General features: G+C 26.6%; 1 protein-coding gene across 4 annotated transcripts in view; it reads left to right on the top strand.

The window, feature by feature from the left end:
* LOC100204404 (AP-3 complex subunit delta-1) overlaps window positions 1-27,759 on the top strand; it is a 78,699-nt gene that overhangs the window by 791 nt on the left and 50,149 nt on the right. For all 4 annotated transcript variants that reach the window (XM_065818308.1, XM_065818310.1, XM_065818311.1 and 1 more), the window contains 19 exons: window positions 1-96; window positions 3,649-3,729; window positions 3,959-4,039; window positions 4,876-4,983; window positions 6,602-6,667; window positions 8,053-8,116; window positions 8,302-8,441; window positions 9,984-10,057; window positions 10,220-10,269; window positions 12,162-12,190; window positions 12,262-12,310; window positions 12,393-12,462; window positions 12,661-12,885; window positions 13,377-13,607; window positions 15,964-16,102; window positions 21,330-21,422; window positions 21,693-21,744; window positions 25,974-26,067; window positions 26,624-26,722. In XM_065818308.1, coding sequence (XP_065674380.1) covers window positions 1-96; window positions 3,649-3,729; window positions 3,959-4,039; window positions 4,876-4,983; window positions 6,602-6,667; window positions 8,053-8,116; window positions 8,302-8,441; window positions 9,984-10,057; window positions 10,220-10,269; window positions 12,162-12,190; window positions 12,262-12,310; window positions 12,393-12,462; window positions 12,661-12,885; window positions 13,377-13,607; window positions 15,964-16,102; window positions 21,330-21,422; window positions 21,693-21,744; window positions 25,974-26,067; window positions 26,624-26,722 — 1,841 coding nt within the window. The remainder of the gene's footprint in view (window positions 97-3,648; window positions 3,730-3,958; window positions 4,040-4,875; window positions 4,984-6,601; window positions 6,668-8,052; window positions 8,117-8,301; window positions 8,442-9,983; window positions 10,058-10,219; window positions 10,270-12,161; window positions 12,191-12,261; window positions 12,311-12,392; window positions 12,463-12,660; window positions 12,886-13,376; window positions 13,608-15,963; window positions 16,103-21,329; window positions 21,423-21,692; window positions 21,745-25,973; window positions 26,068-26,623; window positions 26,723-27,759) is intronic.

Raw genomic sequence — 27,759 nt, 5'->3', positions numbered from 1 at the left:
TCAAAGTACATAACCGAATGTCTAGATGAAATAAAACAAGAATTGCGTCAAGAAAATATCGCACTAAAAGCCAATGCAGTTCTTAAACTTTCTTATGTAACACTTTTGTTTGTTTTAATTTAAGTATTTACTATTCTTAATGTTTTTTGACATAATAAAAAAATAAAAATTATATGAAAAAATAAAAATTGATTAATGCAATAGTAGATAAGTGGTTGAACACTTTAATCATAACCAAGAGCTTCGAATTCAAATTCACCCTAGACTCTGGAAGTACCCCCTACATCTCTTGGATTACCTTTTTCTTAGTGTAGCAGATTTTTTTGTTTATCTTTCAAAGTTTAGGGTTCAAAGAGTTATGCAAAATTAACTTGATTTTTTTTCAAATTATGTTTATTTTTTAAATTAATTACATTGCTTTTAAATTAATTATGCTACCTTTTAATCAGCTGATTTAAATTAATTATGCTATTTTCTAAATTATGCTATTTTACAACACTTTTATTAGCTGATTGTCTGGTCAGTTTATTTATTTATGAGCTTGTCTGCACAAAACAAATATTAGTTTTGAAAATTAAAATTTGTAAAAGTAATAGGCTGCTAGAATTTTAATTATCTTAAAAAAAAGTAATTTAGTAATTTAGTTTTGAATAGTTAAAAAAAAGAACTTTTAAAGAACTTGAAGATCTTCCCTTCAATTATAATAAAATGTTTCAGTTGTTCACAAAAATTACCAGAGAAACGCAGAAATCATTTAAAAAGGTTTTTAAGTGTTATAAAACATATTAAAATAGCTTTTTAAAACAACATATTTGAAATGGACTAAAAAGTGAAAAATAAACTTTTTCTCTGGTCCAATGGACTTTGCGTATGTACACAAAATAATAAATGTATACCAAGAAATACAAACTTTGTTGTTTTACTCGAAGCTTGCCGTCTCCATTTTAGCCAATCTCTCAAAGTCTTTAAAATATATGCCGCAATCTACCGACTTTATAATTTGTTCAAGCGCGTTTAATTCCAAAGAGTTTTAGTAAATGGCGTCATTGTAGAATTTCGATAAGAAATCTGAAATTTTTTTTTTTTTTTATCAAATTATAGATTTTTTAAATTATTATTATAGACTACTAAAGAATTTGTTTAGTTATCATAAATTACTGTAGTTTTTCTTTAGTTATTTTATTTTCTAAATTTTGTGAAGTTCACATTAAAAATATAAATAAAATATTTCAGATATTTTAAGCTCGTCTATTGCTATAAATTATTTTTTGTGTTATATTTATTGTTATTAAAAGATTATTATCCTTATTAAGGTTCTGTTAAAAAAATTATTTTGTGTTATTTAACACTACTGCAAGCTGCGGACAGAGGCTTTTGATTTTTTCAAATTTTGATAGCAAGCCGCTGGTAGTAGCTTTTGAGTATACTTCACAATTTATCTTGTTTTGTACATAAATTTTCACTTCTTGTTCTTAAGGTTTAATTAATTCTCTACATAATCAAGAACAAATAAGAGCCATATTGTGTTATAAAGTTATTACTTGAAAAGTTAAAAAATCTTGAATAATCAAAGTTAAAAAACCTTGAGTAATTGATTAAAAAATACTTCTTTAAATTTAGTTCTAAAATAAAGCAGCATTACTCTGTAAAATTTAACTCGTAGAAGTGTATAAGTATTTAGCTAAGTAATTAAAAGCGTCTTTTTTTTCGTCTTGAAAAACATTCATTTTATACATTAAATGAGTTTTGTTTTGGACTTAATATTTTAATTACTATTTATAAAATGGTTTTAAGCACTTTGCATTTTTTATTGTTCAATGATGCGTGTTAAAAACTTATTTAATTAAAAAGTTCATTTGTTTAGCTTTCTATTGATATAAAGTTTGTTATTTAAAGAGATTTACAATAAATTTTAATTAGTTGTCAATGTTATGCCTTCCAAATTTTGTTCAAAAAAATGTGCGGTTGCAGGTTTTAAAAAAAAGATTTTTGTTAAAACAGCTGGTAGCAAAAGAGTTCTTTAAAATCTTAGAAAAGTTTTAATTAACAACATTTATTTGCTAAACTTTTTATCGGGCACAAGTATTCTCGAAATTCTTATTTAATCATGCAAGAATATATTTAATGAAATTTATTCTTATTGAAATTTATTTATTATAAATGAATATATTTATTAAGTTTATTGTTTTACAAAACATGTAATAGCTTATTTTATTTTTAAAAATAAATAATTATTGGTCGAGATTGCAAAAAAATGTAGCATTATCGAGTAAATTTTAAAATTGAAATCGTTTAATGAAAAACTTTTTATTGTCAGTTTTGGTAGTTTTTTGATTTGTAATTTTAAGAGATAGGTTTTAATGTAAAATACTTGCCAAATACAAAATAAATTGGCAGGGCCGTACCGAAGAGATTTTAAAGGAGGGGGGGGGGAGAGATAACGTATCTTTTTTGCTAACTAAAGCCGAAAAATTTTTTGCCCACAAACTTATTTATTTGCCAACTGCCAACTGTAAATCCAATTTTGCTGACTAATAGAATTTGTAGGGGGGCTAGACACCCCTCTACACTCTTCCATCAGGACAGCCACATAAATTGGGAAGTATTAAATATAATATGTTTTTAACGCGTGCTGCAACACATTGACAATTTTAATCGCAATCTGTTTTGAATTATTGCCATAAAACATTAATTATTGCTGTTATTAATAAAAAGCTGTCTGTAAATTTGTTAAGTGTAAAATCTATAAATATTTTCTAACTAAAAATTTAAGAATTCATCAAATATGTCTAATAAATGATGTTGTTTACCGAAATTCTTTATTAATTAAAAATTTAAGAATTTGTAAAATGTCATTTGGATAGGAGAACAAAAACGTCATAGTTATAAACAGCTTAGAAAAAAAGTTCATTTTGTTTACATAAAAAGAAAAAAAATTCAGAATATATAAGGTGATCAACATCCTTTTTGAGTATTTATTATTTTTATTATATTTTAACATAAAAATTTTAAAATTATTTGGTACTTGCACGCTCTATAAAAAAACATTCTTTTGTTTAGCTTCTTATAAAATTTATAAGTCATACGATTGATAATAAACGCTTATTTTAAAAAACAAATTCAACAAAATCAAATATTATTGATTTAAAAGAAAAAATAAATCTACGATGACGTCATTTACTAAAACTCTTTGGAATTAAACGCGCTTGAATAAATTATAAAGTCTGTAGATTGTGGCGTATATTTTAAAGACTTTGAGAGATTGGCTAACATGGAGAAGGCGAGCTTCGAGTGAAACAACAAAGTTTGTTTTTCTTGGTATACATTTATTATTGTGTTTTACTTAAAAAAATTCTGCCCAAACGTTTTTTTAAATCATTATCCTTAAAATGAACACAACTTGTCTCGACACTTTAGGTTCCCATTAAAGCAATTTTTTATGGCATAATCAAAAAATAGCTTTTTTGCAAACTACTAATGCAGTAACACCAATTCTTAGTTACAAGTTCATAAGATCAAAGAAAAAAGTTTATTATTTACTTTTTAATCCATTTTGAAAATGATGTTTTTAAAAGTTTTTTTAATATATATTTTTATTATAAGTTCAAATGTTTGTTAATTATAGATTCAAGTCTTTGTTAATTATAGATTCAAATGTTGGGGTATGACATTACCTGGGCTGCTTTTAACATGATTGAAGTTATGAGCTCACAAAAGTTTACTCACAAAGTAAATATTTTCTTTAAATAATTTTATTTTGACTATTTATCTTTGTTAAATTTTTAAAATTCAAATTAACACTTTAAGTTCATTTAACAGTTAAGTTCATTTAAGTTTTTTTAAGTTTTAATAAGTTTCTTACTAGTTATTATTGATATTATTATATTATACTATAATTTTTCATTAGTTTTTATATTTACCTTATTTCCTAATTTTTATATTGTTTTGTAACTTTTAGCGAATTGCTTACATGACAGCTTCACAAAGTTTTCATGCTGATTTAGATGTGCTTATGCTGGCTACAAATCTTATAAAGAAGGTTTCACTTTTTTAATTTTGCAAAAATTTGCTTATAAAATAATAACAAATGTTATAAAAATATATTATTTCAGCAAAAATTCTAGATATTCTAAACATTCACTTAAAACAGTTCAGTTGCTCTAAAAATGTTTATTTAGATATTAAAACTTGTTTGAAATGACAAATAATATTATGATTATTTCATTTCCAAAATTGAGCAGTTTGTCTTACAGACTACAAGAGATTTGTTTTAAGTTATTTGTTTTAATGTTTAATACCTTAAAAGCTGAAAAAATTATTGCGCATAAAAACTTATATTTGAAAATTAAGTTTATGAAGCTGAGCATGGTTGGTGGAAAAAACTTTGATTTGATAATCTCAAACACAAAGTTTTCGTGGTATTACTAACATAGGACTTTTGAATAGTGATCAACTGTGGCCTGATTTTTCCAAGACAAGTTTTAATAAAAATAAACTAGACCCAGGTTCAAAGATGGATTTTCTTTTATTTTTAAGGTATAAGTTCCAAATTTGCTCCCTATCTTTGAGGTGTTTTAAAGTTCACTAATTATAATCCTGTTTATGGCACACCTTAAAAATATCCATATTATCTGTTTCTAAAATACTTAGCATTAATATATTATTAGTTTATGTTGTTAAATGTTCATTAATAATAAAAAAAAATGAAATAGATCAATAAATAATTTTAGTGCAAAAGATAAAATTTACTTAATTAAGTTGGAACCAGATAAACATGTTATATTCTAGCTTTTTATAAGTTTAAATTTCTCAAAAATTATGTATTTGTATCATATCCTTACTATTTAAGTTTAAACTTTTCTTTTTAATTTATAGGATATGAACAGTGTTAATCAGTATGATGCAGGTGCAGCCATGGCTGGTCTATCTTGTTTTATATCTCCGGACCTTGCTAGAGACTTGGCTAACGATATTATGAGCATGGTAAGTTTGACTTTGCTTAATTCTTATAAACAATTTTTTTCTTATTCAGTATTTATTTATCAATTATTTAATTAGATTATTCAGTAATAGTAAATTAATTTAAAGTTATTTCTTTAGTTTTTGTTTATTTTTAATGCAACTAAAGACTAACTTTCTAGTTATTTTTGTTTCATAAATTTGAAGTTTTGTTTTCTTAATTAGTTAACATTAAGTTTTTTATTTGGTAAAAACAAAAACATAGTCAGAAGATTTAATGCATAATATTAACTTTAACTAAAAACCTTTTCTTTTTTTTTGTGAATTTTCTTTATTAAAAATATAATGAATTATAAACAGGGGTGAAAATTTCAATTTCAAAATAGTTCCTGTCCTGATTTTTTTTGCTAAAGTACTCCATATGTCTCTCACCATTTTTGGAGCTCAAAAACTAGGAATAAGTAGCGATCTTGTGACATTCGTGACATTTGTGATTATAAATAGTTAACATTTTTTAAATAGTAAAATATTTTAATCATTTAGCCCAGTTACTCTAGAATCATTCGAAGTATTAAGCATTTCTGGTGACTTTAGGAGTAGTTACTGTGGTTCAACATCAACCCCATATAAAAAAGTTTATAGAAAACTACATGCTTAGATCAAAAAGATGATTTTGACTTGCAAGTTTCCAAATTTTAATATGCAGCTTTCCCTTTAATTCTGTGAAAAAAATATTAAAAGTTTGTAAATTTTTTGAAACCTGGTATGATCCTCTAAACCTGAAAAAAATTTTAGCAGATAATTTACTGGATAAGCTTAATGACATTATTGTGTCTATGGAAAATTCAAGATGGTGGGTATAATAGAAACAAAGCAATGGTTGCATCAAAATTTTTTTACCACTACTAGAACGGTTTGCAATATTTTTTCAATCATAGTTTCATAATAGTCCTGCAAACACTAGTTCATAGAATAAGTGTTTTCTATATTTGGTATTGTGTGGAGCAGACTAAAAAATAGGTTAGGAAATGATAGAGCTGAAAAGCATGTTCAGATATAAAAATATCTGAGAGGGGAAGATTTCGATTGGTAAACAACAAAGACCACGGTTTTACACTTTGAAATTCAATGAAGTATAATTTTTAAATATTATTGATTTTTTATTTTCTTTGTAGACATTTATTTTTCCTCTTTTTCTATTTTAATTTTCATGTTTTTAATTTTTTCTGTGTTACCTGACACAAATTTATTAATCATGTTTTGGATTATTTTTGCTACACAAATTTATTAATCATGATTTGGATTATTTTTGCCACACAAATTTATTAATCATGTTTTGGATTATTTTGTAAAGAGTTTCAAAATAAACTAAATTAAAAATATACTTTATATATATGCATGCATTGTACATATATTGCATACTGTGTATATAGTTTATATTTGATATTTTATATATAATTAATACTTATATGATGTAAGTTGCAAATTTATTTATAATATTGAGTTTAGAAGCTAAAATCAGACATTCAGTTGTAAAAGAAAAACATTTTTAGTTAAACCCAAATATTTATTTATTTATTTTTTGAGTTGGGTTTTTCAAACCCTCGTAACTTAGTAAATTGACAAATTAATGAATCTTTAGATGGTATCCTCGAAACCATACATTCGCAAACGTGCAATTCTTCTTATGTACAAAGTGTTTCTAAATGTAAGTTTTTCTTATTATTTATTATATTATGTCATATTATAGTTTCATATCCAATTTTTATTATTTACATAAGTATTTATTTTATGATATACTTTTAAATTATTTAAATAAAATGTATTTATTGTAAACAATGATCAGAAGTAGTTTGTTACTTTATTTAAAAATGTTATGCATAGTATAAGAACATCAGAAAAGTTTTGAAGTTATTGATTTTATTCTTTAGTTAAGATATTTTTGTTTTTTAAATGTTCAAATTGTCAAACATTCACACAGACCTGATCAAATTTTTAAAACAAAATATAGAGATGTTGTCAGGAATGGTATGCATTGGTATACCACTCCTGACCACGTCTAAATTTACATGAATGATTCCTGAATTATTGACAAATTAACTTTTTCAATAAGGCTTGAAACCACTTCAACCCACCAATGAACTAAATCCAAATAATCTCAATTAGTTTCTCCATTTTTTATTTCTTAAAATTAAAAAATCATCTAGTTTTTAAAAAGAAGCAATTAAGTAAAACAAAAAAAAAGTAAAACAAAACTAGAACCTTAGTATTATTCTTAAGAACTAAGTAAAGTACTGAAGTACTAACTAAGTAAAGTACTGAAGTACTAACTTTTGAGTAAAAATAAAAATTAGAATCTTTATTTTATTTTATTAAATTACACAAATTTTAAAGTAGTTGCAGAGTTAATTTAACATTTTTTATAAATCATAAAAATTTCTGGTAAAGCACACATAGTCACGTGCATACACAATCTGTCACATACATATTTTACATATATCAACTTTTGCAAAAGCTAAAATGTCGATACTAAAGATGCACCAATTAAATGCTTGATATTATGATATTATAATTTCATAAGTATTTGAAAATGTTAATAAAATAAAGTTAAATTTTATAGTTGTGTTATATAAATTTTCTTTTGTTTATTGTTATTGCTTATATTATATTTTTTTGTTGTATTAATAGTATTCTAATTTTAGTTTTTTTGACAAATCTAAAATCTTAAAATAAGTTTTGTTATTATAAAAAGATAATTGTTTTGTATAATGGTGTTTTTATAATTAGTTGAGCTTTTTTAAATGTTTTAAACAGTGTTGCTTAAATATCAAGGCCATATGTTATTTAAAATTAGGAGTATTCAGTTTATGACCAGGTAACCAGGTTATGACCAAGTAACCAGGTTATGACCAGGTAACCAGGTTATACCAGGTAGATTTATGAAGATTATTCTAGTTACTATAAATTTGTAAAATAAATATTAAATTAAAATAAATATTAGTTTTTAAGTAAAATAAGAATAAAGGAAAAAAGTTAATCATTTATAAATAGAAAATTGGAAGTTCTTTTTTTATAATTTATTTTGAATTTTAGTTTCCTGATGCTTTGCGTCCATCATTTCCAAGGTTAAAAGAGAGACTTGAAGATAGTGATACTGGTAAAGTTTTGTGATTTAATAATTACATTTAAAAAAAAAAAAATTTTTTTTTGTCGTCGTTACCTGTTAATAATAAGTTAAGTATAATTTTAAAATTATAGAATCATAAATGTTTCTGTGTTATTGAAATGTTTCACTGCGATTCAATGCATATGTGCGTGTAATATTAATACAATATATATTAGGTGTTCAGTGTGCTGCTGTTAATGTTATTTGCGAGCTAGCTCGTAAACATCCAAAAAATTATCTTGCATTGGCTCCTCTTTTTTTCAAACTGATGACTACTTCTTCAAACAATTGGATGCTTATAAAAATTATAAAACTTGTAAGTTGTTTTGTTTTTTATATTTGATTTTAAATACCTGGTATTCACAAATGTTTTTTGTTTTTTTTTTGAGTTAAAAAGCTCTTAACAAATCACTCTTCACCTCGAAACATATTTCTCTCTACTCCCATCTGTCTACAGGCATTTTTATTATTTGGTTCACAATTGTACTTTTTTTATTTGTATCAAGAAATGTCAAGCTTGAGTCTAAAGTAGAGACATGAGACATTTAAAAATACTTTTTACAATTGTTGTTTTTGATTTTAATGCATTAAAGTTATAGTTTTTCAATAAATAGATTGCCTCTTGAATAATTGCATGCTAAAGTTAATAGACAATTTGTTTTGCCTTAATGACTGCAAGGTATCATTTAAGCATTAAATTCTGTGAATGGTTTTTGTTCAGAGTATTAATTATAATTTTAAGTAAGATTATTATAATAAAGTCATTTAAGTTCGATAAGTTTTTAGTTTGATTCTGGTGACTGAGGAACTTAATCTAACATCTCAACATTAGTTATTTTGAACCACTGACTTTGATGTGTGTTTTGGATCTCTATTTAACTTAAACTGAAATACAAGCTAGCACTTCTGTCATTTATTCTTAGTTTTCTTTTCATAATATCAGTATAAATTTCTTTTACCTTGACGAATTCAAGTTTTCCTACACTACTAGAAGCAAAGGAACCCCAAACCATTTTAATAAGGTCTAATGACACCTTTTCCCAATAAATTAATAATAAAATAATTCCCAATAAAAATTCTTAAATTCTTGATCAGTAGTATGTATATGCTTGACAAACTTTTGGTGCTACCTGTTTTTTTATATTTTGATGTTTCTTATGCTATCAAGTTTAACATTTACTATTTTAGAAACAGTTTTTTTAAATATCCTTTTCCTATTTTTTGAATTTTACTTTTTTGCATCATGCTTTTATTATTAAGTTTTTAAAAAAAGTTTTTTTTGATAAAAATTTAATTTCAGTATTAATCAACCAAAGTTGTTTAAATTTTTTTCCTGCAATATCACTAACCTATATAACATAAAAGGACTAGGAGGTTGTTGAATGAATCAGCACAAAATAAAAAACTGAAGTTGGGCAGTCCAGCTAATACATAGAATTAACACATACAACTGTATGTATGTATGTATGTATGTATGTATGTATGTATGTATGTATGTATGTATGTATGTATGTATGTATGTATGTATGTATGTATGTATATAAAAATAACAATAGTAGTATATATATATATATACAGCTCTTGGAATTAGGGTCGGGATTTGGCAATGCCGTCCTAACTGCCGACCCCAAAGTGTTAAAGTTCAGCAAAAAATTGCCGACCTCGTTTCAATGTTTTATGGTAAGACCTTTGTATCAAACATTTTTTGCTGACCTTCTAAAGATTGAGGCTGGCAAATTATTGCAGACCTCATTTTTCCTAATTCCGAGGGTTGTATATATAATTTTGGGTTTCGATTAAAACAAAAAAAAAATGTATCTAGGTGCATGCCTTTATATAAATTTTTATTTCACTCAAGTTTGGTGCATTATGTCCATTAGAACCACGCTTGGGTAAAAAACTACTTGAACCACTTACAAGTCTTATTCATAGGTGAGTTCGCAACTTTAAAGATATTTATTGTTTTCCCTCATTTTCAGTGCAACATTTAATATTCTCAGGTTAGTTTTCATATACTTATTTTAAAATTTTTCTTATTTATATATAGTTTATATAGTTACTTATTTTTATTTTTGTTTTTGGTTTTTTTTATAGCACATCTGCAATGTCACTTTTGTATGAATGTATAAATACAGTTGTGGCTGGTAAATTTGTTTTTTTTTTTAGTTTATAGTTTCAGACGTATTTTATTAAGAATAAGATGTGGTAGTCAATCTTCTATTTGGTTTTGGTCTCAGTCCTGATTGTCCTGATTAAAAATGTTTAAAGAATTTTTGCAGTTTTTAAAATCAAAACAAGGATTTTAAGATTAGATTGAGTGTAAATCCACATATTAAATTTCAATATTTTTACATGAATGGTGTCAATCTAGTCACAATTTGCATAAATGCAAAAGGATATTAGAGTCTACTGTATTAGGATGGGTTTTATGTAAGGTCAAACTGTTGCATGAACATATGAAAGTGTGATTTTGTTTATGTGTGTATAAGGAATTAATTATATGCAGTGTTTCACTTACTGCAGCTAACCAATGCACTGAACCCTTTGTTTACAGTGAATGTGTAGATTAATTTTAATACTTTTCATTTTACATGTTAATACAGATTTCATGTCTATTTTGTTTTGACTTTATATAATATATAAACTCAATACATAACTATAGTATATATAAGTTCATCTTTTGTTAAGTTTGTATCAAAATTTATTTTTATTAAGGTTTTGCTTTATTCTGATTTTTGCTACCATCATTTACCTGGCAAAAGCATTTTGGCAACACTCCTATTCATTTCTAGTAGCCGCTCGGGTGCCACAAAGCTCCATTCTTGGTCCAGTATTATTTCTCATTTGTATTGAGATTATGTACTGATATTTTTATATCTAAAATGATTTTATTTGCTAACTATATACTATAGTAGATAGTTTATACACAAATGTAGTTTATCAATTTAATTGCTAAGAAGAGACAGCTGATTTTGAGATTTCTTTTTAGTCACAGCCTAAAGCTCATATATATTAAATTTTATTCTAAACCAAACTTAGTAATAGTCTGGTAATAGTTATTGCAAAACTTTGGATATTCCAAAGTAGAGGCTTCTACTTTGGAATATCAACACTTACTTTGCATCCGCTTGACTAATCTTTTACTACTGACCTCTATAGGATATGTTATATCTAATCTATAATAAAGTTAGCTTAAGTTGTTTCTCTTTATTGCGTTTGCCTTACTCTTGATTTGATTTTCTACCACGGTATATCCCTTATTAGTCCTTATGTGGATTACTGTTGTGTTGTTTGGAGTGGATCTGCAATTAATGCTTTTTCTTAACACATTTTAAATGCTACAAAGCTTGATCTTCTGTTTCATTATTGTAATCTTTTCTAGAATTATTACCATAGTTCCTGCTCTAGCTTGAATAACTCAGACAAGTTGCATTTTTTTACTGTAACTGCTCCTTTGTGCTCAAAAATCTTTTATCTGTTTTTTATTGAACACCAATGTTTTGGAGTTCTGACTTATACAATATTTTAAAGTCTTCTGTTAAATGTTTTCCTAATTTTTATTTCTTTTCTTTATTTTATTTATTATTTTCTTTATTTATAACAATCAAAACATTTCAACATAACATTCAAACTAAATAATGGTTGCTTGCAGTTTTGTTTGAAGTTAAAAACTTTCAAAATTTTTTTTACTGCTAACAACAAACTTAAGACCTAGAAGTATTTTTTGTAATAAAGTTAGGTTTACATTCTATGTTAATGTCAACTTGCTTCTTAAAAGAACCAAAGTTATATTAAAATTATAAAATAGATATTTGGTTTTAATAAGTTAATATCTACAATATTGTTATTTACGTTGAAATAGTTTGTTGTTGCTTTTATTAAAGAGAATTGTGTTTTTAATATGCTTTTAGTAATTCTTTCTGTAATTTAGTATTTATATTTTGATATATACTTGTTTGTTATTATAATAGTGTTTTCTATTATAGTTTGTTGTTGATAGTATTAATTGTATTAATAGTACTAATTATGATATTAGGTTTACCTGATCATCCGCCATCCATGCAGGTAATTTTTTCTTTCTCTGAATTTATTGTTTTAGCTGTTGTTTCTTTGTTCAAATTTTTTTTTTTGGACAGCTTTGTGTCACAAAATTGAAGCTGCTCATAGAAGACCAAGATCAAAATTGTAAGTTGTCATAGCGATAATATTTTGATATATAGTGTTAATACATTTATTGAAATATTTATAAATGAAAGTTTAAATTTAGTGAAATATCTCGGTCTTTTATTACTCAACAAAATTTTAAAATCACAGCCAAAATTAGTCATGGGTCATCGGTAATATCTTTTTTCTTTCTTTTTTTCTTTTCCTTTTGACTCTTATTTTATTTTATTATTTATTACTTTAAAAAAGAAATTTAAAGTCATTTTAATTTGTTTGGTTAATGGAGTTTTAGAGAAACACAGTCATAGAGTTTTTTGTTTGGTAATTTGTTATCATTTTATTGTTAATAGTATATTTTAGTATTGTTTTAGTGATTTAATTCTCCAGTGTCTTGATGATCGAGATGAATCTATACGCTACAGAGCTCTGGATTTAATTGTTGGTATGATTACAAAGAAGACACTTCAAGAAATTGTGAAAAAGTTGCTTTTGCACATGTCTAAAGCAGAAGGAACACATTATCGTGATGAGCTTTTGTTGAAAATAATTGAGATTTGCAGTCAATCAAATTATCAGTTTGTTACTAACTTTGAATGGTAAATATAGATTGTGTAATAAATTTTATTTATACACCCTCCACACCACCTACCTAACCTTACTGTTTGTGAATATCTTAATGCACAACCGTAGTTTTTAAACATATTAAGTGCGAGATTAAATGTATTTTTGGATATAATTAAATAGGCATAATTAAATAAGTTAGAGTGCTTAGTTAAAAGTATTTTAAGGCATAATTAAATGTATTTGACATTGTAACAACAGAACATTAGAATTATAACAATAGAATTATAACAACAGAACATTAGAATTATAACAACAGAACAATAGAATTATAACAACAGAACAATATAATTATAACAACAGAACAATAGAATTATAACAACAGAACAATAGAATTATAACAACAGAACGATAGAATTATGGAGTTCTATAAATAAACAACTCCAATATGTTGAGGACTACATATAACCTTACATGATAAATAAAATTCTTATGTTGAACTCATATTTTGCTCTTTTTTTATTAGGTACATTGATATTCTCATTAAGCTAAGTTCAGTGGAGGGTACAAAACATGGTAGAGTTATAGCCAATCAGGTTTTAGATGTTGTTGTTCGTGTAAAAGCTGTGCGAAGCTATGCAGTTCCTGTATTTGCTAAGCTTTTTGATCAACCTTTAATGTTTATTGGGATCAACGAAAAAAATACAAGCTGTGAAGTTCTTTTTGCTGCAGCATGGATAGCTGGTGAATTTGCAGAGTAGGATATTTTTTTTAAATGCGCAGATATTTATTTGGACTGAACTTTATTCAAGTAAAATTAACAGGGTGGCCAGCAGTCTTTGAAAATATTGAAAACCTGGAAAAGCTCTGGAATTTGATAGGTCCTGGAAAGACACCCCTTTTAGAAATAATTACCGGAAATCCTGGAACTTTTTTCTGAAATGGTTCAATATTTTGTTTTCATAATTTACAGAGTTACTTTTAATTTTGCAGAGATACTGAACTTGATAATTATGTATTTTGTGTAATAAAAAAAATAATTGTTCAACAGGGCAAAAAAATCTAATCGCAAAAAAAAAGAAAGTTTTTTGAAAAATTACTTTATTTAATTACTTTATTATATTTATTATATTGAGTATTTAATTGTTATTATAAAACAGCAATAAAACATTACTGCAAAATTTGTTTTGACATTATAAAGACCTTGTAATACAAGCCCTTTATATTGTTTTACATTAACACAAGTTCTGTTACTCTAAAATGACTTTGTGACACTGTTTTATACATTCTATAACATTAATAACATAAAACGCATTTAGAATAAAACAAAGTAAATAAATAGGTTAATAATTAATAAATTAAAACATTGTTTAATTAATAAGTTGAAACATCTAATTGATAAATGATAGACATTATTGTCATAAAACTTTAAACTTCATATTTGCACAAAAACATGCTGTATCTATGGACCAAACGAGAGAAGATCAAACAAAAACATGCTGTATCTATAGACCAAACAAATAAGGTCAAAGCAAAAAACATTAGATTTTTCTAATTTATGATCTTTATGCTTTATGATCTTACATACTATTAAAAATTTAAGAATAATTAATTTTCTCATTCAAATGGTTTTTAAGTTGACATTTTCATTCAATTTTTTTGTTCAAATTATAAAATTTTTTCGTTCAAGTAGTTAAAAGTGAGAGAAAAAAAACTTGGTTTAATAACTCAAATTATATTTCTTTAAGTATATGCTTAAATTATTTTTTTGGAAAAAAATTTCTTTTAACAGAAATAAAATTATTTTTTTTTAATTTAAATTTTGGTTTAATGTTTGCAATAATCACTGGTTTAACTATTTTCAAGAAACAAAAAATAATTAAATATTCAAAATGTTTACACTTTAAATAAAACTTTCTTCTTCAGTTGCACTATGTTCTAGAATGGTAAAAAAAAATATTTGAGCTGAACTTTTTTGATTTAAACAAAAGAATAAATGCATACCAAGAAAAACTAACTTTCTTGTTTTAGTTGAAGCCTTTTTACGTTTTGTTTTAGGCCAAATAGCCTTCATAATATACGCCGCAATCTACAGAATTAAATAAATTATCTACAGATAATTTATTCAATGGGTTTAAATTCCTAAGATTTTTAGGACATGACATCATTGATTTTTTTTGTTTATTTACATAATCGATTTTTTAAACAAACAAAAAAATCTATGATGTCATATACTAAAACTCTCTGGAATAAAATGCACTTGAATAAATTATCAAGTCTATAGATTGCGATATATATTATAAAGAGTTTTTGGCCTGCAACAAAACGAAGAAGACGAGCTTTGTCTAAATTTAAAAAGTTAGTTTTTCTTGGTATGCATTTATTCTTTTGTTTTAATCAAAAAAATTCAGCCCATACATTTTTTTTTATCTTTCTCTTTAATATGAACACAACATGTCTTGGAGGTTTGGGATCCCTTTAAGAGTAACTCAACTGTAGTAACCTAAATAGTTGTTTTGTTTAGTTTATCAGTAAATTTACTGTGATATACTTTAATCCATTAAGTAAATCAAACTTAATATGATTTTAAAGTAATATTGGCTTCTACGAAAAGATTCAAAGTAATTTAAATTCAAAAGTTGAATGAAATTCAACATAATGAACTTTGATCATATTTGTGATCATATTTCTATTCAAAAGATAAATTTAGCGTGTTATAATTTATGACCCCTAATAAAAAACTTAGATGAAAACACTTCTTTTAATAATATTAAAAAAAAAAAAAAAATTATAAAAGCAAAAAAAAAAAAAAAAAAATCACGAAAATATTAATAAAAAGAAAAACTAATCGCAATGGCGTGAAAACCATTCACGATTCGAGCCCTGTTTAATGTTACTATCAGTATTATTAACATGTACTAATTATTTAGTTATTTTTCATATTTTTTTTAAATCAACACATTTTGTTTTTTTATAGTCAAGAAAAGATCAAAGTATCCTTGAAAAACCTAAAATTTTCATTGAAAAGTTCTGGAAATATCCTGGAATTTTGCTTTAGCTATTGGCTGCCCACTCTGATTGATTCTATACAATATTTTATATTTTATTTCCAGATATGTTGAGAATATTAATGATCTTGTGGAAAGTTTCACAAACCAACGTGTTTCTTTTCTACCTGGACATATACAATGCGTTATCATTCAATCTCTTGCAAAACTATTCTCAAGAGTTCTTACAAAATCTGAAGAGGAGGTAGTTTATTACTTTTGAAAATAAATTTTCTTGTTTAAAAGTTTTTTGTTTTTTTTAAATTTTTAAATGGTTATATTTGTTTGGCTACCAGTAACGGTACATCTGCTATTTTTTTGCTACATTTCTGCTGCTTTTTCCAAGTTTGAAAATTTTTAATGTTAGTCTGCTACCAAAAAATGATTTATATTTCAATCAATTAATCTTTTTATTTATATTTCAATCAATTAATATGCTTTTTATAATCTTCATGTTGCCCTTTATAAAAAGCTGCTCAAAGTTGTTTTAACTGGGCAAGGGCTTAATGTGTCTGAGAAAGTCAGACCATTAAGTCATTGCTAGATGGATAAATAGGTTAATGGTTTTATGTAGCTCTTCAGAGGTATGATTTAAGACTGGAGAGAAATTAAAAATTGGTACTTTTTTTAAAGTGCTACACAACACTATAAACTTCTCCATCTATCTAAAGATTCTTTAGCAATGAGTCTGACTTCCTCAGTTATCAAAGGTCATCCTCAAAGATCATCAAGGTATGTATACACTGACCTCCATGAACTCTGTGGAGAGTATATGATCTGTGGTTTGGTCTTGATAAGTACTTACATTTTTGAATTACTTCTTACTTCTTCCTTATTTACCATATCCTGGAAGTTATTTGATAGGTGATCAATAAATATGTATATCTAAAGATATTGTGAAGAAAACAATAAAATCAAATTAGTCCTGGCATCTTTCAAAATTGGTAGCATATTCTCATTGAAAAACCCATCAAATAACAATCTGAAATCTTTTGTTTTATATAAATTTGTATATCCTAGCTGTAATGCTAGGTATGTTGGTGAAACCACCAGACATTATACAACAAGGATTTGAAATTAATTCAATATGCAGGTAAAAAACTATACCATTATATTTTAATTGCTGCTTACTTAATATAATTTTTTATCTCTTTATATTTTTTATAAGCTGTAATTCTATTCTATGTAACTATAGTAACAACTGTTACGAAGGTTACAAACTACAACAAGTGTGAAACCTAATCTAGAACGCTAGACAAAGCTGTTCTAAAATCTAACCAAGGCGCGTCAAACAACCCCTAAAAATATATAAATTGAAGCATTGAGGTTGTAGAGGATAGAGAAGTAGCAGAAGTATACATACAGATAAGACGAGCAGTTAAACTAAACCAAAAAATAGAAGAAGAGTTAATATATATACATATATATAAGTCATAGTATACCGGTTACTTTAATTGTTAAATTATAATCAGTAACAACCCAAGAGTATTGTATTTTATATCTTACAAAATCTTTCTATATCAATTGAATTTGAATGTAACCAAATAAAAAATTTTCTATATATAAAGTTTAAAAAAATTTTAATGATGTTATTAAAAAACATGGCATCAAAAAAATTTTAAAAGATTACTTGTTATTTTTCTTAAAATTGTTGCTATATTAGTGCTACTCAAACTCATTTAAGTATATATGTATATGTATATATATATATATATATATATATATATATATATATATATATATATATATATATATATATATATATATATATATATATATAATATATATATATATACACGCACACACACTACCGCTCATGGAAGTTGGAACAATTAAGATTTTTAAAAAAAAGCAATATTAATATGTAATTATGTTATAGAATTTTTAATTTATATTAATAAAAATTGTATTTTTTATACATTTTCAATATAAAATATATTATTAGTCAGTTTTATGTAATGAAAAATTACTAAAACCGTTATAATAATTAAATTTTGTTTTCATCAAAAAACCTTTGATTTAATAACTGCTTTAACTATTCTCAGCATTCTTTCAATTAATTTTCTAATTGTTTTTTTCTGAATATTATTTCATTTCTGTTCTATAATGTTCCATAAATGAGATTTTGATGTTGGACATACAGTTCTAATTTTTCTATCAAGTTCATCCCATAGCAACTCAATGGGGTTGAGGTCTGGACTTTGAGGAGGCCAGGTTATTACACGTAATACATTTTCAGCTTTTTTTGATTCTAAATATCGATTTCTGAAGAGACTTCGATTAATCGGAGATTATCGAAGTCCCTTCTGGACTTCGATAATCTCCGATTAATCGAAGTCCTGGAGGGATCGCACTTGTTTCTAGGATATTTCTATAATGTTCTTTTCTCATTATATCATCGATTTTAGGCAAATCTCCCACTCCATCTAGAGAGAAACAACCCCAAACTATCACAGAGCCTTCACCATGTTTTACTGTTGGAACCAGACATTGAGTAAGCATTTTTTCTTCGGCATACCTTCCAATGTAAACTCTTCGCTTATTTCCGAAAACTTCAAATTTTGACTCATCAGTCCTGAGTACTTGTTTCCATTCATCCATTGTCCACTTTTTGTGGAACAGTGCCCAATGAAATCTCTTCTGTCGATTACCTTTTCGTAGATATGGTTTTCGGATAGCAACACGACCATGCAAATTAGCTTTTTGCAATCTTCGTTTGATTGTACTGACAGAAACTTTTTTTTCTCGATCACAGATGAAAGTAGCTGTTATTTGTGGAGCAGTTAACATTCGATTACGTTTACTGATGGCTTTTATATTGTCTTCAGTAAACAAAATCGTTTACTGATGACTATATAAATAGTTGTAAATTTTTTATAGTCGGTCATCAGTTTTTGTTGTTATAGAGAAGGACCTGGACGATTACTGTCTTTCAAACTTCCAGATTCTCGATACTTCCATACTTCCAGATTCTCGATACAGATTCCAAACTTCCAGATTCTCAATGCGGTAGTGGTAAAGCGCTTGCTTCATAAGCGAAAGGTTCCGAGTTCGATCCCCACCATGTCCCTGGTAGTACCGCGCTCAATTTGTTTCTCTGCGCAGCGGCCTTGTTCATCGAGGTTCGTGTTTCAGAGTTATAGAGTTGAGAGAGGGTTATAACCACTATTAAATAGCCTCCTCATCTGTAGTGGCCTTCTTGGCCTTGAGGAGGTGAATAACAAAATTAAAATTAAAAAAAATATATCAACGAATTGTATAGCTAACGATTGATTTACTCAGGTTTAATTTTTAGCTATTTTTCTAACTGTATAGTCTTCTTGAAGCAAACTGAGTATTGCTGCCCTTTTTTCTACACTTATTGACTTACCTTTAGGCATATTTTTTCCAATATTTTGAATTTACACTTAAAAAAAAAAATTTAATTTTACCTTTGAACTTTTTTTTCATTTGTTCATATGTGACCTTTAATATGTTTCTGGGTTCTCTGTTTATTAATTTAAAATGATTTAAAGACAATTTATGTTATTTTAATGTATTTACATTAAAATAACTTAATTTAGAATTTTTTATACAAGTTTTATTTAACTTGATTTATTTTTATATAAACATAAATTTTACTTACTACTGTGATCAAAAAGTAAGGTGAATTTTTAATTTAAACTTCCGGCCTTATTCGAATCGTCCAATCTTTTTTATTTTTAAGTTGGTAGGAATGTCATTAACATTTGCGCCAAATTACATGTCAAACTCATAATTATTTTTTTTGTTTACGCTTGTTTCTGAAGTACCAAAAGTGCATTCGGCGATTTTCACAATGTCTAGTTTTGTTGAGCAAAGAAGTGCTATTAAATTTTGTTTGCGGAATGATATTTCTGCTGCTGAAACGTATCGAATGTTGCAAAAGGCCTTCGATGAAGAGACTATGTCTCAAAAAAATGTTTACAAGTGGTACAAAGACTTCAAAGAAGGCCGAGAACGTGTTGATGACTTGGAATGCTCCGGACAACCATCGACTTCGATTGATGATCGCCACATCAACAAAATCAAAGAATTGGTGCTTGCAAATCGTCGGTTAACCATTCGAGACCTTGTTGACATTGTTGGAATATCATTTGGGTCGGTGCAAGCGATTTTGAAGGATCATTTGGGCCTCAGAAGACTCAAATCACGTTTGGTGCCGAAATTTCTCAATTTCTTTGAAAAAGAGCGTCGCGTTAAAACGTGTGAAGCAATGCTTTCTGACTATCAAGACGTCTACAAACAAATTATTACTGGCGATGAGACTTGGGTCTACGCATACGACCCTGAAACAACCAACCAATCGAGTGAATACCGTGAAAAAGGCGAGCCGAGACCGAAGCAACCACGTCAAAGTCGCTCAAAAATCAAGGTCATGTTGACTTTTTTCTTTGATTATTGTGGTGTCGTGCACTACGAATTCCTTCCAACTGGCCAAACTGTCAACAAGGAATATTATTTAAGCGTTATGCGACGTTTGCGTGAAGCTATTCGCAAAAAGAGACCGGAATTATGGGCCAATAACTCTTGGATTTTGCACCACGATAATGCGCCTTCGCACACAGCACTGGTTCTTCATGAGTTTTTCGCCAAAAACTCTACCCATGTTGCTCCACAACCACCGTATTCGCCCGACTTAGCACCGTGTGACTTCTGGCTGTTCCCAAAGCTCAAGAGACCACTCCGGGGAAATCATTTTGAGTCCATTGAAGAGATCCAACGTGAATCGGCACGCGCATTGAAGGCTATCCCTACCAAGGACTTTTCGGCATGCTTCGAAGACTGGAAAAAACGTTGGCAAAAGTGCATTGGGGCTGGGGGGGATTATTTTGAGGGGGACGATACAGATTTGGAAGAATAAATAAAGATTTTTCATTTTATAAAAAAATTCACCTTACTTTTTGATCACAGTATTATATAAGTTAATAATTTTATAATGTAGTTACATTTTAATATTGTTCTTTTGAAAAAATATTTTTTGTCCTAACTTCCATGAGTGGCAGTGTGTTTATATATATATATATATATATATATATATATATATATATATATATATATATATATATATATATATATATATATATATATATAAACACACATACATAACATAACTATTATTAACATTCCGATGTAATATAAATATTATTTTATAATTCTTTGATAAACTGCATTTTACTGTTACACTAATTAACATGTATTATAATTATCAAAATTTTAAAATCATATTATTGAAAATAACAAATTAAAATTTGTTTTTATTATCAACTATTTTTTTGTTTAATACTGCTTTCATATAACTATTTTAATCATTTTTAATTGTCTTAATTATTTTAATTGTCTTCTTTATGATTAATTTAATTTATTTTTTGTTATGTTTAATACCATTTTTAAAGAAACTTTTTGTTAAATAGGGAGACATGGATCTAATTAATAAGCTAACTGAGAAGCTAAACAATGCACTTCCAATGTTTATGAAAAATTCTGATCTGGAAGTTCAAGACAGAGTTAATCTTTTTAATTTTTTATATATCAATCTTTTTAATGTTTTATATATTTTAGTTTTCATATTTATACTAAAATAAAGTTGGTGTATGGTATTAGTGTATTAGTATATATAATGTGCAATTAAATAATTATATTATTGATTTTAGTTCTTATTAAGTTTAGTTAAATTTTATTGCTGCAAATCTTTTCAGCTTATACACTTAAATTTCTTTTATATTTCTGATAAATTATGATAATAAATTATTGTTTATTATTTTTTTATATTTTAGTCATGTTGTGTGATGCAGTTAATTAAATTAGTCATGAAAATGAAAAGCGAAGGTTTGAAAATTTTTATCAAAAACTTTAATTGTAGTTTATTAAAATGGCAAACTTTAATTTAGAAAGTGTAAATACTATATGAATTCATTTTATAAAAACATCAGCATAGGATAAAGTATATTATATATATATATATATATATATATATATATATATATATATATATATATATATATATATATATATATATATATATATATATATATATATATATATATACATATATATATATATATATGTATGTATGTATGTATGTATGTATGTATGTATGTATGTATGTATGTATATTAGGGTAGGTCGATTTTTCACTATTTTTTTAATTTTATAATGGCTAAAGTACTGAGAGGTGTATTTATATATATAAACCAAGAAAATTAAAAGTTGAAGGTATTTAGTCAAATATTGGCAAAATTTAAAAGTAACCTCATCAACAGTTGCTATAAAAACATTAACTTTTTGCTTGTGGTTACATACTTTTCAATACATTTACATAAAACATTATTCAAAAAAAATTTGACACTAAGGAATAACTCAAATAATGTTTTTAAAATTATTGATATGGTTTATCGTATCTTTTTATTAAGTAAAATTTCATAAGTTCAATTTATAAATAAAATCCAATAAATAATCATTACTAATTTAATAAGTCGTTTAAAATGCAATATTGAACTAAAAAAAAATTATTTCAAGAATGTAACAAGCAAATTAAACAAATCATTGTACGACTGAGAATAATGTTTTTTTGACATAAACCCTTGAAGCATTTTTCAACTAAGTAGTTTTGTTAGTATAGATTTATGCCTGGCTTCAAATCCATATATGGTGTCAGAAGCTTCAGAAACTAATTTGACACACCTCTCAATGCTCTGGGAATGAGAGGGGAGGTCTTGAATATTAGGCTTTATTTTACTTTTGATAAATGTGCAAATATCTTCATCAGAAAATTCTTTTATACTTGGTGGCTCCATTTGATATAAGCAAAATCAGCAATATCAATAAGGGATATCCAGCTTATACCATTCCAATTCAGTTGAGGGATTTTCTTTTCTATTCCATAACTGCCTTTGTTTTTGAAAATAAAAATGTCGTTACTTTTGAAGAAACTTGCTAAAAAAAAAAAAAAAAATTATACTTAATACTTAATTTTAAATAATACAGCATAATACATTTTTTAAAAAAGTTTAATATACAGCTGCCTGATAAATTATAAATAGATAAATTAATTTTAAAAAGTGTACTGTTTTCTGAAAGTGAGTATTGTCTCAAATCCGAGAGTTCTGATCTGCTCATCATCATTTTTAGCCATTGCGTAGAGAAAATTTGCAGGTATCAAACAGAAATATTACCTTGAATGTTTTTTTTTTTACAATTCTTGTTACATCATCAAACTTAATAAGATTCAATTGACTAATAGTGAAAAACAGAATCTGGGGGGGGGGGATTTTGCAGTTTGTAAGATTTCTTTATTTGAAACCATGATGAAACATAAACTTTAAAATATAACGGGTAAGCTTTTTCAGACTTTAGAGTGTTTGGAGAAACATCTCAAGTGTATAAACAAAGAATTTGTATAGAAAGCGTTAACCATCAAGCATGATTCAGTGGAACTATTTTACAATTAGCCCATATGTTGTCTACTTTACCTAATCCAATACCGTTACAATATTTGTAAAGAAGCCTTTGATCATGACTATTATCTTTTAATATCTCATCTGAAATATATCCTTCAATAATAGAAGTTTGAATTGCTTCAAACTCTACTTGAGGCTGTCTTTAAATTTCTTCAGAGTATCTATTTCCAATTGGTCCACTAAAATTTTGTGGACCAGTTGTTTTTCCATCTTACTTTTTAAAAAGGGATTTTAATAAGAGTTCATTCTAATGAAGGCTACAACCTATTGTGTGAAGTTTCCCTTCTATCAACTCTTCTAGATTAACCACCAAACCACTCCTCCACATTGTGTTTGATGCAGTATTGTCTAAAAGAATAGCAGGAATGCTCTCCAGACTGTCATATTCTTCAAGTACACTAAATATCTCAAGAGCAAGAACATCCACAGTAGCACCAACAACAGGTATTGTTATGTGTCAAGTAGATCCTGTGAGATTTGCCATCTTCATGTGTAAAAGTAAGGTGATGCTCTGCAGCAACACATTTTGTTATGAAGTTTTTTCCTTCAGAATTATTTGCTTTTAAGGATATTTCATGCTCTTACCTATCTTTCAATCTTAACCAATGCAAAATTTTCAAATTACTTTTACTTTTGAATTACCCCTGTCTAATTGACATTTATCCATTAGAATATTATTGATGTCAACTTCTGGTAGCAATAGAGGCCTAATATCAAGGAGTAAGACCTTTCCAAGAGCAGATGTATCTACCGAAAACATCTGAAATAGCCCTTTTGGTCCTGTTTTTAAATACTAATCTCATATATAAGCTCTTTCTTCTATTGGGACTTTTGATTCTTTAGGACATATGCAAATAATTTGTTCCATTTTTCATTTTTTTTCAAAATTAGCATCTGCTAAGGTTGCATCTCTTTATCAAGCTGGACACTTTCTTACTCCGGATTCTATTCTCTATCTCTATAAATCTCAAATCCGGCTATGTATGGAATACTGTTGCCATATCTGGGGCGGATCATCTAATAATGACAATTGTTATCTTGCTCTAAAATCGTTATCTTGTTCTACTTTTCTCTTCCAGTAACTTCCAACTCTAATAGTGGTTGCTTGCAGCCTTGTTGGAAGCAAATATGTTTAAAAAAAAGAAATTCTATTTTTCACTTTACATAAGCATTATTACATGACACAAAATCCAATGAACAACAACAAGCAGATATGTCAAAATGTTTATCAAGTTTAGAATCCAGGTTTCGTTAGATATTTTTACGTGTTTAGGGTTTATGTTTTTTACAGTTGCAAATAGATTTTTAACTTTTTGTTTCAATAGGCTTATTGTTTGTTAAAGGCAATCGTTAATTGACAGATAACCATATAGATTTGATAACACATGAAACACGCTTAACAGTTGCCCAAAAGTTTGGCCTAATGTCAGAACTATATAGGAAGTAATAAAATTGTCTGTATGTGATTGGACCTGTTGTAAATAATTCACAAGGCAATCTCAGTAATTTTCTTCACTTTTCGATTGCATAAGGCACCTTTTTTTTTGTTTTTGGCATTTCTTGTTTTCTATAACTTATTATTTTGTTCATATTGTTATTACAAGACACATAAGTTATTTGCAATAAAAAATTAATAACACTTTATTAAAGTACTAAACTATTTAAATTTTGCACAAAATAATAACTTTCTTATTAGTAATATTTATCCAATTAGTAAAACATACTTATTATTGCTTATTGTTTATCTAATTTAACTAAATTATATCATTCTAGAAAAGTAACAATTATAAAACATAAACAAGTTAAGCATGTAAATCTAGTTGTATAGACTTGGGCGAATTAAAAAATATATTTTAAGAAATATTTATTAGCCACCTAAAATTTGATTTTTGGCGTTTTAAATGTTAAATTAAAAGCAGTTAAGAGACTTTTCTAAAGTTAAAGTAAAGTTACAAACAAAATACATTACATGCGTGCTTTAAAAATAAAGAAAAAAAACTTCATTAAATGTCGAAAAGTAGTTTACAAAATATGCAAATCCACTAACTTCCATTGAAGTCCCGCAAAGAACTTTATATTGTTTATCAGTACTTACATACCAAAATCGACTTACCCTAATGTATATATGTATATATATAACATCTTTATTTACTATTTAAGTTAAAATAAAAACAGGGAAAAAAATGTTTTGAATAAGTTCTAAATGAACTAATTTTGAAAAAATGGCCAAGCAAATGATTTATTATAATTCAAGATAAAATAATTAAAACAAAAATAATAAAAAAATAAAACTTTTTATATAGTTAAATAAAATGGTAATAATAAAAAAGTATTTTATGAACAAAGAAAGACTTGTTGCAGTTTTAAAAATAAAAACTCTTTTGTTTTTTTGGCAAGCCCTTTTTTATGCACTTGCCAAAGTTTTTGCTGGCGTTTGGGCAAATGCAAAAAAGTTTGAGTGCAAAAGCACTGACAAGTTAAGAAGACTAATATATATATATATATATATATATATATATATATATATATATATATATATATATATATATATATATATATATATATATATATATATATATATGATTGTCCATATTTCAGGTGTTTCTTGTGCTCAGGAAGTCAGATCATTGTTTTCAGAAGAGTTGCTTCCTGTTGCTGCGAAAGCACAAAAAAAAGTTCCTATACCAGAAGGGTAATGTTTTCAAATTATATATTAGCAAAAATAATATATGTAAGATAATGAAAATAACCTAATAAAAATAAAATATAAGTTTTGTGCAACAATAAATTTTTTTGCAATAGGTGATAAATTTTAATTATAAGTTCCTGATTTAAAAGGAAGAATAGAAGATCCTTTATGTAAGACACACATGTACATACATACAGACACAAACACACACACACACAAGGAAAACTAGACTGGATCTTTATTAACTTTAGTTTTTATTATATTCTTATTTATTTAAAAACTTTTATTTTCAAATTTATTTTCTTTTAGTTATAATTTCAGTTTATGCAAGCATTTTATTTTAATTGTTCCTTTAAACATGGTTCTATTCTAATTACCAATTTAGTTCTAGTTTGGATTAATTATAGTTAACGTCTTAAACCTTACATTGACTTAATTCTAAGCATGATTTAATTCTAAGCATGATTTAGCTTAAAGCATGATTTAATTCTAAACATAATTTAATTCAAAGCATGATTTAATTCTAAACATGATTTAATCAAACTTATAATCTTTTTAGTTTGGATCTTGACAAATGGATAAATGAACCACTATCAGATAATGAAGATAGTGATACAGATGATGGAAAGATGATTTTTGTTTCTGATGATAAAAATAAGTATGGTTTTTTTCTTAAGTTTTTGAATTGTTCCCAATTTTATTCATAGTTAAATTATAATTTACATTTTAACATATAAATTATATATTGTGTGTGTATATGTATTTACATATGTATGTTTTTTTTTATTCAACATCTTCACTTCAAACAAGACTGCAAGTAACCACTATTAGAGTTGGAAAAAGATGACTTAAAAGATTGCAAATTATTTGAATCAGGAAAACAAGATGAAGAAAGCAAATTCCAAAGAAATGATGTTTGAGAAAAAAGGTAGATGAATAGGAATTTTCGGAGCACTTAGGAACAGTCGCAGTAAAAGGATGAGACTTGACTGAATGACAAGTAAGACAAGAATGAATTTTAGTAGATGGCACAAGAGACGCTAGCTCTTTAGAACAGTGCCTATTATAGTATTTAAAGAAAAAAGGAAGAGATTGAAAGTGGCAAGTACGATAAAGAGATGCAAACTTAGCAGATGTAATTTTGCAATCAATTTGATATATGGTTTCCAAGAAAGATAAGAAGTAAGAATTAATTCTAGAAGACGAAGGGTGGAAGACTCATCAAGTACATTACCATTCATAAATATAGAAAGATCTAGATTGTTGCTATAACGATTAGCTGAAAAAAGTTGAGTTTTATCTGAGTTAAAGTTTATCTGCCATTAAGAGCCCCATGCTGTAGCAGAAGTGAGATTCTTTTCAAGCTCAAATGCCCCCTCCAAGCAATCAAATGTGGGCTTCTTATCAAGACAATAATAAATGGTAGTATCATCAGCGAACAATGCTATCCGCATCTATCTAATGCATGATAAAACCTATCAGTTATTACCAATAACAAATCAGCAGTAGAACAAGAAGATTGAAATCCATATTGATGATCTGAAAGTAAGGTATTAGATTCAAGATAAGAGATTAGGTGTTTGTTTATTAAAGATTCAAAAACCTTGCTTATGATAGAAAGAAGGTTAATGGGACAGTAGTTGGACGAGTCAGATCGCTCTCCAGAATTTTTGAAAATAGGGATAACAGATGCTG

The sequence above is a fragment of the Hydra vulgaris genome, chromosome 14 (genome assembly GCF_038396675.1).
Source record: "Hydra vulgaris chromosome 14, alternate assembly HydraT2T_AEP".
Lineage (NCBI taxonomy): Eukaryota > Metazoa > Cnidaria > Hydrozoa > Anthoathecata > Hydridae > Hydra > Hydra vulgaris.
Note: the sequence above shows the minus strand (reverse complement) of the source record. Positions and strands in the feature narration are given on the sequence as shown.